At 38.4% G+C, this 14,242-nt stretch overlaps 1 protein-coding gene across 1 annotated transcript; it reads left to right on the top strand.

Moving 5' to 3' along the window:
- Nucleotides 1–7,596: 7,596 nt before the first annotated feature.
- On the top strand, nt 7,597–9,555 carry LOC111898157 (uncharacterized). The gene is made up of 3 exons (XM_023894075.3): nt 7,597–7,844; nt 8,718–9,045; nt 9,119–9,555. Exons 1-3 carry the CDS (start codon nt 7,691–7,693, stop codon nt 9,312–9,314), a joined length of 678 nt encoding a protein of 225 aa, XP_023749843.1. The 5' UTR covers nt 7,597–7,690; the 3' UTR covers nt 9,315–9,555.
- The last annotated feature ends 4,687 nt before the right edge of the window (nt 9,556–14,242 follow it).

The raw sequence follows: 14,242 nt of genomic DNA, 5'->3' as shown, positions 1-14,242 counted from the left end.
AATGTTATTTGATTAGAGTATATTAGAGAAATGCTCCATGATGTTTACCTTAGTCTGCACATATAGTCCAAATTTTGGGAAATTGAAGACACACATCCTTATTGTTTCAAAAGCAAACAGATTTGGTTCATGTTTCAGTTCCTACCACATAGGATCTGTTAGAAAGCCCCTCGTGTGCCCTCCTACAAGGGGGGAAATTAGTTTTTCCACATATCCTTTTGCAAGTCACCTGGTTCCTGGTACGTATTCCTTGTAATTAATAATTCTTAAATTAATACAATTTGCCTTGGACTCGGCGAGTTGAAGGACCAACTCGCCAAGTAGGAGCGGGATGAGACGCGGGGTCTGAGCCTCGAACTCGGCGAGTCGGTTCTCGGACTCAGCGAGTAGGCCCTATTTGGGCAAAAACCCTAACCGGGTGTTTGCACCCTATTTAAGCACTCTAACTTGGCCTCATTTGTCCCTAACACTTCCAGAGAGCTGTAGAGCGAAACCCTAGCCCCCATATTGTTCTTGAGAGTGTTTTTGGCTTTGTGAAGAAGGTTTGGAGCTTAGAAGAAGAAGTAAGAGGTTGAAGTGTGCAAGGAGGGGAGGTAGATTCGGAATCTACACTGTGAGAAGCTTCCATTCAGGTAGAAAAGTTCTTACATTGATCACTAGTTCATTAGATCCCCCTTTTGTCCCAAATTAGTGGTTTTCAAGCCCTAAAACCTCAAACTCCATGTATTTGTGCTCTATGATCCGAAAGGACTTCAGATCTAGACCTTATGGACGTATAAGAAGTATAAAGTTTATGTAGTTGAAGTGATTGAGGTCCCCATTGAGTGTATGACCTCATCAAAAGCTTGGTTTTGCCTTTTGGAGCTTATAGGGCCATGCATGCACATAAAGTTTGCAACTTTACGTGATAAGCATGCCCTAGGAACATAGATCTATAGTTTGGAAGCGTTGCATGTCTTAGATTTGGTTTGTATAGGAAATGGGTCGTAAGGACTCGACGAGTCCCAAAGTGGAACTCAGCGAGTTCTATGAAGATGGCCTTAGACTCGGCGAGTTGGATGAATAGCTCAGCGAGTCCTAATGAAGATTGCCTGGAACTCGACGAGTTGTTCTTCAAACTCGGTGAGTCGTATGAACTGTTACTGAGTAAGAGGGGTTTAAGTGTTGAAGGTCCAACCCTTCGTATCTACACGCGGAATTAGCAATTTAACGTGTAGCAATAGTCCCAGAAACCCAAATCCTCAAGATGGATGCTCTGGTGAGGATTTGGAATCGAGTAGGAGATCTGCTCGTGGGACTCGGCGAGTTGTTCTCGGACTCGGCGAGTCGGATCGCGAGTCGGTCCAATCGTCCCAAGTAGTGAGTTATGGGTGACTCAGTGAGTGGAAGAGGGACTTAATGAGTTGGTATTGGGTTAATAGGAGAGGGACTCGACGAGTCTGTGCCATGACTCAGCGAGTCCAGTCAACTGGAAGTTGACTTTGACCAAGGAGTTGACCTTGGACCAGGGGTGGGTCAGTCATTTGACTCGAGGGTATTTATGAGTGAGTAATCTATGTTATGGATTTATAGCCGGAGGACTACCGGTGCAGCAGTCAGACGTCTAGCAAGCAGACTTTCAGCAACTACTTTTCGAGGTGAGTTTCCTTCTAGTAGGAACGGGTCTAAGGCACCAAGGTCGGCCCGTATAGACGATATGATAGTGTCGGAGTGTGGGCAGAGCCCGTATCTCTTAGTTGAGTTTGATGATGATACATGATAGTGTGGTGGAATTGTTTATACTCGTTGTCTATGTGATACTTGTATGTTATGGTTTAGTAGCGAAGTGTGGGCGAGGCCCGTATCTCCCAGATAGCGGAGTGTGGGCGAGGCCCGTATCTCCATGAGTGTGGGCGAGGCCCGTATCTCCTAGCTGTTCATTATATGATTGTATGGTATGTGGTATTATGGGGGAACTCACTAAGCTTTGTGCTTACGGTTTATAGTTTTGTTTCAGGTACCTCTTCAGCGAAGGGGAAGGAGCTGGCGCGGTAGCGTCATATCACACACACGCTCTTTGTTTTCCGCACTACGAGATATTATGGGATTTGTACTCTGACATTATGGTTGTTTTTATGTTTCGGTTTCGGACACGAATTATGTTTATGAAATGATGATGTTTATACACAAATGTTTTCCAAAGTGTTGATTTAAAAATGAAATTTTTGGCTGTGAAAATTGGATCGTTACATTCGTAGTAAAAATTCAAAATTATTAATCAATTATTTTAAATAAATTATTAATTAAGAGATATTTTTTAGTTATATAAAATTATAATCGTTAATTTAAATAAATACGTGACCTTTTAATCGGTATTAATTTTATTTTAAATTTTATTCTAATGGTATTCATTTAAGGTAACTAAAATGATAAATTTAAAATTTAAAATTTAAAATTTAAAATAGAAAATCAGTTGATAAATGATGTGATATTAATAGTCAATAGATATCTAAGGTAGCGTTTGGTACGTAGGACAGAACAGAACAATACTGGACTAAACTGGACGGAACAGAACTGGACAGGACTGGAGAGATTATTTGTATCTTATTTGGCGAAACTAGGACTCAACAAAATAGTATGTTGAAATTACTCTATTTAATACTTTTTAGCCTCCCTAGCATCACAAATATTACAATTGGGTCTGAAACCTCCTTCGCCGCCCATTATCATCTTCATTCTAAGATTTTCACCCAACAAATGGGTTCGACGTCAAAAAGCAACGGAGTCGCTGTTTCCATTAATTTGCAGGTATGCAAAATAAATTAACTACGATCCTACCAAATCGTCAAATCGTCAACAAGATGATCAACATATTCAAGTTTAAGGGTTAAATTGCTGACTCAAGGACTGGAAATAGCTTTTAAAATTAAAGAGAAGCAAGAACAAAATTCCTATTACAAAAGCCCTATCTTGTTAGTCGCTATATTGATAGAATGATAGTGGGGAAATCCATGATCATCAAGAACGGTACTCTGACCCTGCTAGACATCTTATTTCACTCCCCACTTAGTTGTTCTTAAAAAAATCATCAAGTTCTGATTTGGTTCATCAAGGTTTTGGTTGGTGTTGTTCTTAAATAAAATACATCAATGGTTGGTACGTAATATGCATTACGGGTTAATGAGAGAGATCGATTACCACCGAAGATGGAAGAGACAAAGTTATTGACCAGAGTTAATGGTAGATGATGGAGGGAGACTGGGAGAAGAGTCAGGAGATGATGATATAGAGGGTATTTATGTCAAAATGTTATTTGTTCCGTTGTGTTCCACCCTTTTGGATGGGACTAAAATTAATCAAAATAGTCTCATTTGAGTCCCATCATGTTCGTGTCCCATCTACTCCAAACACTATCCGAAAAAAGTTTGTTCCACTCTGTTCAGTCTAGTTCCACCTACCAAACGTTGCCTAATAGAACTGACACATTGAAATATATATATATATATATATATATATATATATATATATATATATAGAGAGAGAGAGAGAGAGAGCTAGGTTCAAATGTTTCTAGCAACTTTTGTCTGCATGAATGCACCAATAGGAATTTAGAAATAATTAAATAATTAAAAATTATAATAAGGGTAATTATGTAACTTTAGCATGATAATTAAAATAAAATCCCTTAAGTTATGAAAATTACCATAAAAATCTCTTTGACCAACTATTAAACCCTAGTCTCTCATATCATACGTATTTTATTTCTGCCTCCGCCTTATTGCCTCTTCCATTGACAACCACAAAATTGTCTCCTCCCCCTTCCATCAACATTCGACCGCATCAGTTGAGTTTTGATGCACATGTCGACCATGACCCTGCTATAACCGTGTGTATGCATAATCAATTTCTCAATTAGGGCTTCCGCCCTATCACCGCCATCGATTAGTGGAGGTTTGGGAGCCACCATCGCTTTGTTAACCTCCATCTACTTCCTGACTGCTTAGGTGCTTAATTTGACCAATCATCGCCGCCTGTGTAGCTATATGGAATTCTTTAGCTGCCTCCTAATCAGTCCGCTCCTTTTTTGCAACAACTCTTCTGCTTCGTTTTCCCTCCACGAACCGTAAACGACATCTCAGGTATCATGTTATCTTCTTTATTCAGGTATCATGTTTATTGTGGGTATTTAGAAGAAAGTAGAGCGACAAGGATAGCCCCATAATTTGTCAGTTCTCGATTCCATTCAGCTGAGATTTTTATATGGTTCAATTTTTCTCTAAATTCCCAGTTCTTGATTTTAGGTTCGAATATATAGAAGAATATCATAAACAGTGACATCCCTATTGGTGGAATTGAAAATATTCCGATTTGCACACCAACTGTCTGTTAATATGTCTTAGTGAACTTAAGTTACTTATTATAAAATTGGTTCTTTCTTGCTTAATGAGTCACTTTCAGCATGTTTATGCATGTTTTGTCCACAAGGATGAGAAACAAATCATATATCTTTTAAAGTAAGTAAACTCTATTTTGGCGTCTCCTTGTGCCTTTTTTTATATACATGTGTATAAATATGTGAATGTTGCTCCTCTCCCCTTCTTAGAAATTAACTTTTATTAGATTTTCAGGGGATAAAGACCTTCACCAGACCTGGAAGATTGTTGTTCCTTGATTATCTTTTTAAGTTTTTATGCTCATTCTTTAAGAATAGTTATTTCATTATTTAAGAATATTATGTATCTAATGTATTCTTCTATGTGTATTCTTTAAGAATAGTTATTTCATTATGCCATAATTGTATTTTTGGTATAATCACATAAGAATGATTAATGTAGAATCACATAAGAATGATTTTGCAAGGGCTGTATTACAATTGGCTGAAGTTTTAACATGACTTTTGTTTCTTATGTTTATCAGATGTTTCAGATGTATACAATCATTCTCATACAATACAATTCTAGCAGAATGTCAATCTCACAAAATGTCAATCTCATAGAATGCTTGCATATTTTGAAGTGACTTAGAGGTCAAACATACACAAGACATCTAGAAACGAAACAAGAAAGTGAATGATGATTCTTTCAAGAATGCCGATATATATATATATATATATATATATATATATATATATATATATATATATATATTTGCAAGAGATTTCAAGAATAAATGTAATTTATGTTCATAGTTGTATTTTTTTGCAAGAGATTTCAAAAATAAATGTAATTTATGTTCTGTAACAGCCCGGATCTCCAGGTATCTTTGATGCTTATACTTTTGGAGTTTTGTGAGGGGATTCGACGAGTTGGAGCTCAAACTCGCCGAGTAGGATCGCGGTTCAGGACGCGGGTTCGCGCCCGGACTCGACGAGTCCAAGGAATGGACTCGGCGAGTCCTCGCTGTTTAATGAAACCCTAAATTCCCGGACCTAAGCCCTATTTAAAGGACTTTGTGGCCCTTCATTGCGGCTACCTTTATCTTGAGAGCACCAAAGCAGCTGAGGGATTCGTGTGAGTGAGATATGAGGCTATTGTTCACCAAATTTGTGTGTTTTTGCAAGAAAGGACGAGGAAAGTCAAGCTAGAGGAGTTGGGGAGCTTGGATCTTCTTTCATTTCATCAGAGGAGGCTTCTTGAGGTATCATTCAGAGCTTATTTCCGTATTTTGTTGATTTGGTCAAATCTAGGGTTTCTTCATGCCTTGTTTGCTTTGTATTGGAAGTGTGAGAGGTCCCATGGGGATATGGTGCTTAGATCTGGACCTTAGCAGGTCCAGAGAGTCCCTAATGTCATGCTTTATGCCCTCTCTTTTGGGTTAGAGGCTAGGGTTGCCATTTTAGAGGTTATTTCTCCAAATAGAGCCTTGTAGGTGTGTTATGAGCACCAAGATATAGACTTTACGTGGTAAATAAGCTTAGGAGGGCCAGATCTATGAGTGGATGGTGCGGATCTGACCTCAAAAGCTAGTTTGAGTAGATGCATGGCATGGACTCGGCGAGTCTGAAGAACAGACTCGGCGAGTAGCATGAAGATTGTCCTTGACCACTCAGTGAGTGGTCCAGCCGAGTTATGAGTTGACTCGGTGAGTCAGGGAGAATTAGCGAGGGTTGACAGGTGGACTGAGTCGAGCTGGGACTCGCCGAGTTCTTCTTAGGACTCGGCGAGTTGAGTCGTGGTGGCCCCGCGATTCATGCCATGTGGAACCCGTCGAGTCAGGGGTGTACTCGACGTGTCAAAAAGGGAATCCCAGAGAGTTGGTGAATACGTATAGACTCGCCGAGTCGCCCTAGTGCACTCGCCGAGTCCGGTCAAAGTTGACTGTTGACCGTTGACCATAGTTGACCGGTGTTGACTTGATAGGGGTAGTCAACCTTAGTGGTAAGCGTGTTAATTAGAGACATCTGATGTTATAGGAGGATTATAGCTCGGAGGATCGAGCACGAGTGATTTCCAGGATTCGCGAGTTATCGAGATACACGAGGTGAGTCTTCTCACTATACTTTACCTTGAGTAGGTAATCAGAGTTATGTGTCAGAGTATGTATATATGTGTATGCTATGTGTTGTACTGCATGATGTCTATGTGATTTATGCTGTGCATGTTTATAGAGTTGGAACCGGAAGGTTCCCAGAGTTAGAACCTGAGGGTTCCCAGAGCTTGGGTGCACGGACCCATAGAGTTATAGCCTCGAGTGGCTAATATATGCTTATGTGGTATTTTGGGGAACTCACTAAGCTTTGTGCTTACAGTGTTAGTGTTGTTGTTTCAGGTACTAGCGATGACCGTGGGAAGACGCCGGCTTGATCTGTACACACGCATGAGATTTTTGATATATATGTGATCTTGGGATTTTGTATGATGTGAATTGGGATTTAAACTTAATGTTTTTATGAAAATTAAATGAGAAATGTTTTTATAATTCGCGAAAAATTATTTTGAAATTTACGGTGTTACATGTTCATAGTTGTATTCTTATATAAAATTTATATTCATTAAAAATTATTGGTCTTGATAATATGTGTTTATAATATTATGTTCATAGTTGTATACCATTCTGACAGAATTACAAAATATCATTCTAACAAAATAACATTATGATAAAATAAAATCGGTTTATGTTTACAAATTACGTTTGGAATTGAACTAATTTGAAAAAAAAATCAGATTTTTAAATCAAAAACATTAATTATCCCATAAATCTCAACTTTTCATTTTTTAAATTCGTCTCAATTGACTAAAATACCCTTATGCTGAATTTTGTATGATTATATTGTACATGTTACCCTATTGTACTATCATAGAGTCTCAGATCATGACCTTTGATTATATTTCATCCTATGGTCCAGTATATTTTGGCACACAATAGTTACTAGAAACAAAATAACCTACCCCTATATATATATATATATATATATATATATATATATATATATATATATATATATATATATATATATATATATATATATATATATATATATATATATATATATATATATATATATATACCTAATTTTTATTCTATTGTGATTTTTTTTTTCCTTTTAAATAAAAAATAAAAACTGTAACAAGCAATTTTTATTTTTATTTAACGCGTTAATGGACATCCGCTAACAAATCATTACCTAATTGTAGAAAATCTAAATAGTTATTCTCCCAGATCCATGAGATTGGGGAGAAAATTTCTATTGCGTTAAGAATCGAAACAAAGAATGGAGAATGGAGGGTTTAGTGCGGAAGATCTATCAACAATCGGTGGAATAGCGACCGTGTCGCTACTGCATTCCTTCATCCCAACTCATTGGCTCCCTTTCTCCGTTGTTGGACGTGCTCAAAAATGGACCCTCTCTCGTACCCTTCTCGTCAGTACGTTTCTTTCCTTCTGTAATTTGATCAGATCTAGCAAAAGGTTTGATCTGATATTTCTAGCTCTGTAATTGCGTATACAAATGTATAATTATCTCGTTAACAGTAAAAAGAGGGGGGGAAATTAGAAAAGGGTTTCAGCTTTCTAGAAGTTTGATGAGAATGGTAAACCAATAATCACTCAGAGGGATGATTGTTTACTCTATAAGCTAGTGTGGAGGGTTAGATTTTTATTTTGTGGGAAATGTGGCTGTTGGATTAAATTAGGGTTTACTTATAATCATACGTAGCTAATTCATATCTAAAGTTAGAAATAAGCTTGTTTGATACTACCTGAGAGATTTGCAACTTGGAGAGAATTTGAGAGAATGTTCCCTGTGTGTTATTGAATCATACCTTTGATATGGACCGGGTCATTTTTAATGGATCTCAGACTAATGAACTATTTGTTTAGTTTATTTTGGGTATTTTTGATCATTTCCTCACATGAGAAAAGATATTTGGAACCAAGGACTCTTAGCTGACCTTTTTCTTTCTATAGATGATGTTATTACTATCCATGAAAAAGCTTGGAAAGATGTGATGCTGGAGGATTTTTAGGGCTATAGTTGTGCTTTAATTTAAAGAATACATTAGATGGGATAACATATAAACTTTGTAATCTCATTTTGTTGTTTTTTTTAAACACCCTCTTGAAAAATCTACCCAATCATTTCTATAATCATGTAGATTTTTTCAAAGTACAATGCCCTAATAGGAAAAAGAGCTTGAAAGAAACAAATAAATAGAAGCAGGTTGCTATTTCTTTCAAAATGGAAGTCTTTAAACTTAATATAGATCTACTACTACGTTTTTTTTTTTGGCTTTTTGCAGCTGCATTTGGAGCAGTTTTGCATGTGTTATCCACATCCCTTTTGGGAATCACTGCAATTACAATATCAAACACGATTGCTGGAGAAGAAACTGTTCATAAACTTGCATCACTTCTTCTTGTTTTTCTTGGTGGAAGCTACATAATATTGTTCATGCGTGGAAAGGGAGGCCACACACATTCACACAATCAACCAATGGAAAAAATGGCAGTTGCTGGACTTGTTCTTGTTCCTGCTTTGTCTCCTTGTGCCACTACACTCCCTGTGTTTCTTGCTGTTGGAAACTCCTCTTCCATGATGGTTCTTGCTATTATTGTCTTGCTTTTCAGGTAATTTTAGATCATGTTTTATTTTTTCTGGATAAAAAAAATGTTATTTATTTATTTATTTATGTATTTGCAGCACTGTAACTGTGATGACGTCATTGGTGGCTTTATCATTCTATGGTGCAAGCAAGCTCAAGTTTCACTGGATGGAACGTTACGATAAGCTTCTTGTGGGAACTGTGCTCTGTTTGGTTGGAATCTTGACACTTCTCTTTCATCATCATGACCATGATCATGCCCATCACCATCACCATACACATATACATACATAAGAGCGTTTGCGTTGGAAGCTGTTCTCACTATTGAGCATCATTGTTACCGTTTTAACCCTGACGTTTTATAATATTTTCATCAAGCTTTTAGTAATATTGCAAAGCTTTTGCACCTTCAAATCTTTTATGCTGTTTGTAGTCCCTTAGTTTTCTGGCTTATTGTTTTTGTTGATTGCTATATAATAACTCTCATGTATCCATGTAAAAAGTTCCTTAATATCTAATAATTCTATTACTATCATGTTGCTTGGTGCTTTGAATTTGTTTGGATGATGAGGATTAGAAGGGTATTTAGGTCTTTTGCACATATAGAGACTAAGAGCAAGTCTAGGGTACCCCAACCAAATATGTATATTAAAATATATGCAAATTACGCTAGTTGAAATATATGGCAAGTTGTAACATTAGTCCACTAATGAACCCAACAAAATATGCTGTGTAAGGATCATGCACAAGAACATCTTCATAAAAAAGATTTTTTTATGGAGCTTATTAACAAATAAATAAAAATAGAACGAAAAATCTTTATATATTCATAATATGAGAACTTATTCAATTTGCTTATTTATAAGACCATTAATTTTGTTTTTTGTCATTTTATTGTTGTTGTTTGTATAAGTTATCAATTTGAAAACTTATGTGATCTGCCACCCGATCATTGAAAAAAGGGAAAATGACATATATGCCTTATAAACTTTATAGGGTTTAGTCATTTAGCCACTTAACTTATTTTGTGGCTTTCTAAGGGAACAAATTACACTTTGTCAGGTCGATTAGGTCCTTTTGGGCAAAATGAAGGGGTCATCCGGTTACCCCTTTGCCACATCAGATGTTTGTTGACCAATTATTTTCTTATCCTAGTACTATTCATCTTCTTCCCCATCTGATATCCCTCAGTCATGTTACCTAATACACATTAGTAAACATCAAAATCATGTCGTCATGTTCTCATTACGCCGATAATTATGTGAGGTTAACAAAGTACACACCCAATAACATGTCTCCCAAAATCATTGTCGCTAATTTCTACTTTCTTGTTACTGGGACCTTAGCTTTTACACCATTAGCTCCTTACTCACTTTATTCTTCTTCTTATTATCGTCATTGGTGCTACAATGGTGAAATAAGGGATCGAAGATTGGCAAAGATAACAACAGGTATGTCCATAAGTTTGAAATTTAGATATTTCATGATTGAATGGTAGATCTTATAAGAAGTTAAACCTTATAATTTCTAATCTATTTTCAGGATCATGAGGTAAATAGTCGAAAAAGTTAAAGTTCATCGTAGTGGTGGAGTTTTCGAATCGAGCCAATGGAAGAAACTAAGAGTGGAGATATAGTAAAAGTAGAAAAAGACGAATTCTTCCATGCAGATCTTCTATTGCCTTCATCCAGCTACGATGATGCAATCTGTTATGTTGAAACAATGAATCTTGATGGCGAAACACAGATTCCAAGCTTTGAAACACAAATTACATCTATGGTGCCCTTGCAACTCCACCGGCCGCCGCAAACAAACAAGCCCTCGATTGCAACTTTTTTCCTTTCGTTCTTCACCTTCATCGAGTCAACCAGACACCGAAAGGCTTCCCACTTTTCTGATTTTAGTTGCGTTCCTCTTCATTCTCGATTGACTACCTTTGTTTCAAACTCTTCCATTTAACACAGAGGAAAATGATGAACAGGAAAGAAATGGGCCCAATTTTTGGATATGTGGCACTCAAACCGGTTATAACAAGTAAAGAAGACTAAAAAGACAGGTAGCCACGAGTTTGTTCCCTTATAAAGCCACTTAAAAAGTTAAGTGACTAAAAGAGTTAACCTTAAAAAGTTTATAGGGCATATATGTCATTTTGCCTTGAAAAAATTATGGCAAAAGATTTATAAATCTACAAGCTGTTTGAAAAACAAAGTTATACTATATATTAAATTACATGGATGGATGTTTTTACCTATGTTTGCAACACTCAACTTTCAATAATTATATTTTTCATCTTTATTTTTTCTAGACAAAACTGCAAAAATGGTCCATGTGGTATGCATTTTTTCTGAGGTTTAGTCCAAACTTCAATTTTTTTGGATTCGTGGTCCTTTTGAGTTTGTTTTGTTGCGAATTTGGTCCCTTGCTAAACTGAAATGATTATAATACCTTGGGGTATTTATTTTCTATTTTTCTTTCATTTTTTAAATCTAATATTTATTTAAATAATTAAAAAATAAAATGACCCCATCCTCTCTCTCTCTCTCATACACACACACACAGATTCGGGTCTCTTTCTCTGTTATCCCCATGTCTTTTTCTTCTTCCTATAGGAACCCAAACACACACATACACACTCTAAAGCAAAACACCCAAATCGATTGGAAACAACCTCATCAAATTTATACTCAAACCGACGTGTAGCGACATTATTTGCTTTCACTGTGGCTGGACTTGCTGGGTTGCCAAAAAAGATTCAACAACCAAATTTGAGTTCTTCGACAGCTATAAAGAAATCGATAAACATGCACTTCTGTGTAATTAAAAACGATGTGCTCATATATGTTGTGGGTATATCAACAATCATTAAGAGAAATCGAGATTGAGATAGAGGGGGGAAGGAGGCGAGGCAAGCAGGAAGCGACCATGTTGCTATCGTTTTTGGTATGGATTGATTGTGGTACAGAGGTGAAATCGATTCCTCCATCTTTTTTTTGCTCAGATTCATTTGACCCAAATTGTAGGTGGGTAATTGTCACACCCCCGAACCGGAGAAACGACAGAAACGTCCGGGGGTTGGGTGACTTTTTCTTGGAATATTATAACATCCCGAGTTCAGGAGTGCAAGTTCAGGGTTCAAAGTGTAAATGTGAAAGGGCAACTCGGCGAGTCAATGGGTGGACTCGGCGAGTAGGGTCGCGACTCTGGTCGCGTGTTAAGTGGCCAACTCGGCGAGTTGGTGCTGAGTGGAGAAAACCCTAATTTCTGAGGATGAGCCCTATTTAAAGGACATTATACCCTCTCCCCAGCCTCTTTACCCTCTCTTGAAGTCCAGAAAACCCTAAGGCGCGTTTGTGAGTGGTTTATGAGCTTTTGAACCTTGGAGAAGAGATTTTGGAAGAGATTTTAAAAGAGATTTTGGAAAGCTAAGAGGCTTGGAGCAAGGGGCTTTGCAAGGATTCAAATTTCTCTTATGTTGGAGCTTTCCTTTGAGGTATTATTTCGTTGCTTGGGCTATTATTCATCATTTTGGAGTTTTTGGAAAAGATAGCATGTGGTGTTTTGAGTTTGGAGGTTAGATTTGAGGTTGCTACCTCAGATCTGGAATGGAGAAGGTCTAGAGTGCATTAAAGTCCCTGTTCTTGAGTGATTGGTGAAGCCATCTTGTCCCAAACCCTAACCCTAGAGTGTAAAATGCCTAGATCTCTTTGGATTCACGTAAAGTTTGCCACTTTACGTGATGGATGGGTTGTAGAAGGGTAGATCTATGGTTTGGATCATCTGCATGGCCTGGAAAGCTTCTGTATGGATTAAGATGTAGAGGTACTCGACGAGTCACAAAGGTGTACTCGGCGAGTTGCTTGAAGGTGGGCAGAAACTCAACGAGTTGGAAGAACAACTTGACGAGTTGGTTGAAGATAGCCTTAGACTCGGCGAGTCTGTTCTTGGACTTGGCGAGTCTGGTCGTGAGGTCCTAACTTTCTTTTGGTTGAGCCGTGAATCGGTGAGTCAAGGGAGGAGTCGGTGAGTTAAGTGCGAGGGGACTCAGAGTTGTTGGACTCGGCGAGTCTCGGGGTGACTCGGCGAGTTGAGTCGCAGATTGGGGAAGTTCTGAGCATGGGGACTCGGCGAGTCATCGGGTTGACTCGGCGAGTAGAGTCAGTCAGGAGGTTGACTTTGACTTTGACTTTGACCAAGGTGACTAGTTGACTTCCAGGAGCATTTTGATAATTGTTGGCAATTGTTTTGAGTTTAGTGTTGGTTTTGGCAAGTGGTGGAGATCGTATCAGAGGTCGGAGCAGCTCGGTCTTATCTTTTCAGTCGGCAGTTGCGAGGTGAGTTATCCTCACTATATCGACAGGGTTTACGGCACCAAGGCCGGCCCTTTATCGGATTGTAATTCGGGTATCGTTTTTATGTTATTGCTTTGTTATGTTTGCATCCTGGTAGTTAGGATGGTATATGTTAGAGACCTAGCTAAGGTCGGTATCCTGGTATATAGGATGATGCTATGCTAGTGACCGGTTAGGTCGGTATCCTGGTTAGGATGATGTTATGCTATGTGTTCTGCTAGATCGGTTTGATTGGATGTGAATTGTTATATGATTGAATGTTTATGTGCACATGGTGGTTGGACTAGGGTTGGGTTGAGGCGGGTCCTGCTTTGTGTTGTAGTCCAACATACCCAGGGCGGACCGGTTATCCCGAAGGCCCAGCGAGCGGTCCGGATAGGTTGTAGACCCCAAGAGGGCGGACCAGACGTGTCGAGGCTCGGAGAGTGGACCAGGCCGACTGAAGGCCAGTGCGGGCGGACCAGTCATACTGTAGACTCAGAGAGTGAACCAGATGGATTGAAGGCCCGGTGCGGGCGGACCAATCACACTGTAGACTTGATGTATGTGGCTAGACTCGGAGGTTGGACCAGGTGGACTGAAGGCCGGTGCGGCGGACCAGTCACACAGTAGACCCGAAGTGCATGGCTGTTCTGTGTTCTGTTATGATATGTCATGTTGTGCGTGTATGGTATATGTGGCTGGTATTTTGGGGGTATCTCACTAAGCTTTCGGGCTTACAATTGTGGTTTAATGTTTTTCAGGTTCTTCAGGAGACCGTGGCAAGGCAAAAGCGTGATCGTACCGCTCCTCATGATTTTTTTTATGATGTGGTTCTGGGAAGACTCTGATAATAGTTGTATTGAAAACCTTTTTGTAATAACTTTATGAATC

The sequence above is a fragment of the Lactuca sativa genome, chromosome 3 (genome assembly GCF_002870075.4).
Source record: "Lactuca sativa cultivar Salinas chromosome 3, Lsat_Salinas_v11, whole genome shotgun sequence".
Classification (NCBI taxonomy): domain Eukaryota; kingdom Viridiplantae; phylum Streptophyta; class Magnoliopsida; order Asterales; family Asteraceae; genus Lactuca; species Lactuca sativa.
This window is presented reverse-complemented; position numbering and strand designations above follow the sequence as displayed.

What these genes read in the sequence shown, in the direction of transcription:
- LOC111898157 (XM_023894075.3), top strand. Translation starts at nt 7,691, where the DNA reads ATGGAGAATGGAGGGTTTAGTGCGGAAGATCTATCAACAATCGGTGGA. An exon ending in CTCTCGTACCCTTCTCGTCA is followed by an intron (nt 7,845 to 8,717) that starts GTACGTTTCTTT and finishes GGCTTTTTGCAG; the next exon opens with CTGCATTTGGAGCAGTTTTG. An exon ending in ATTATTGTCTTGCTTTTCAG is followed by an intron (nt 9,046 to 9,118) that starts GTAATTTTAGAT and finishes ATGTATTTGCAG; the next exon opens with CACTGTAACTGTGATGACGT.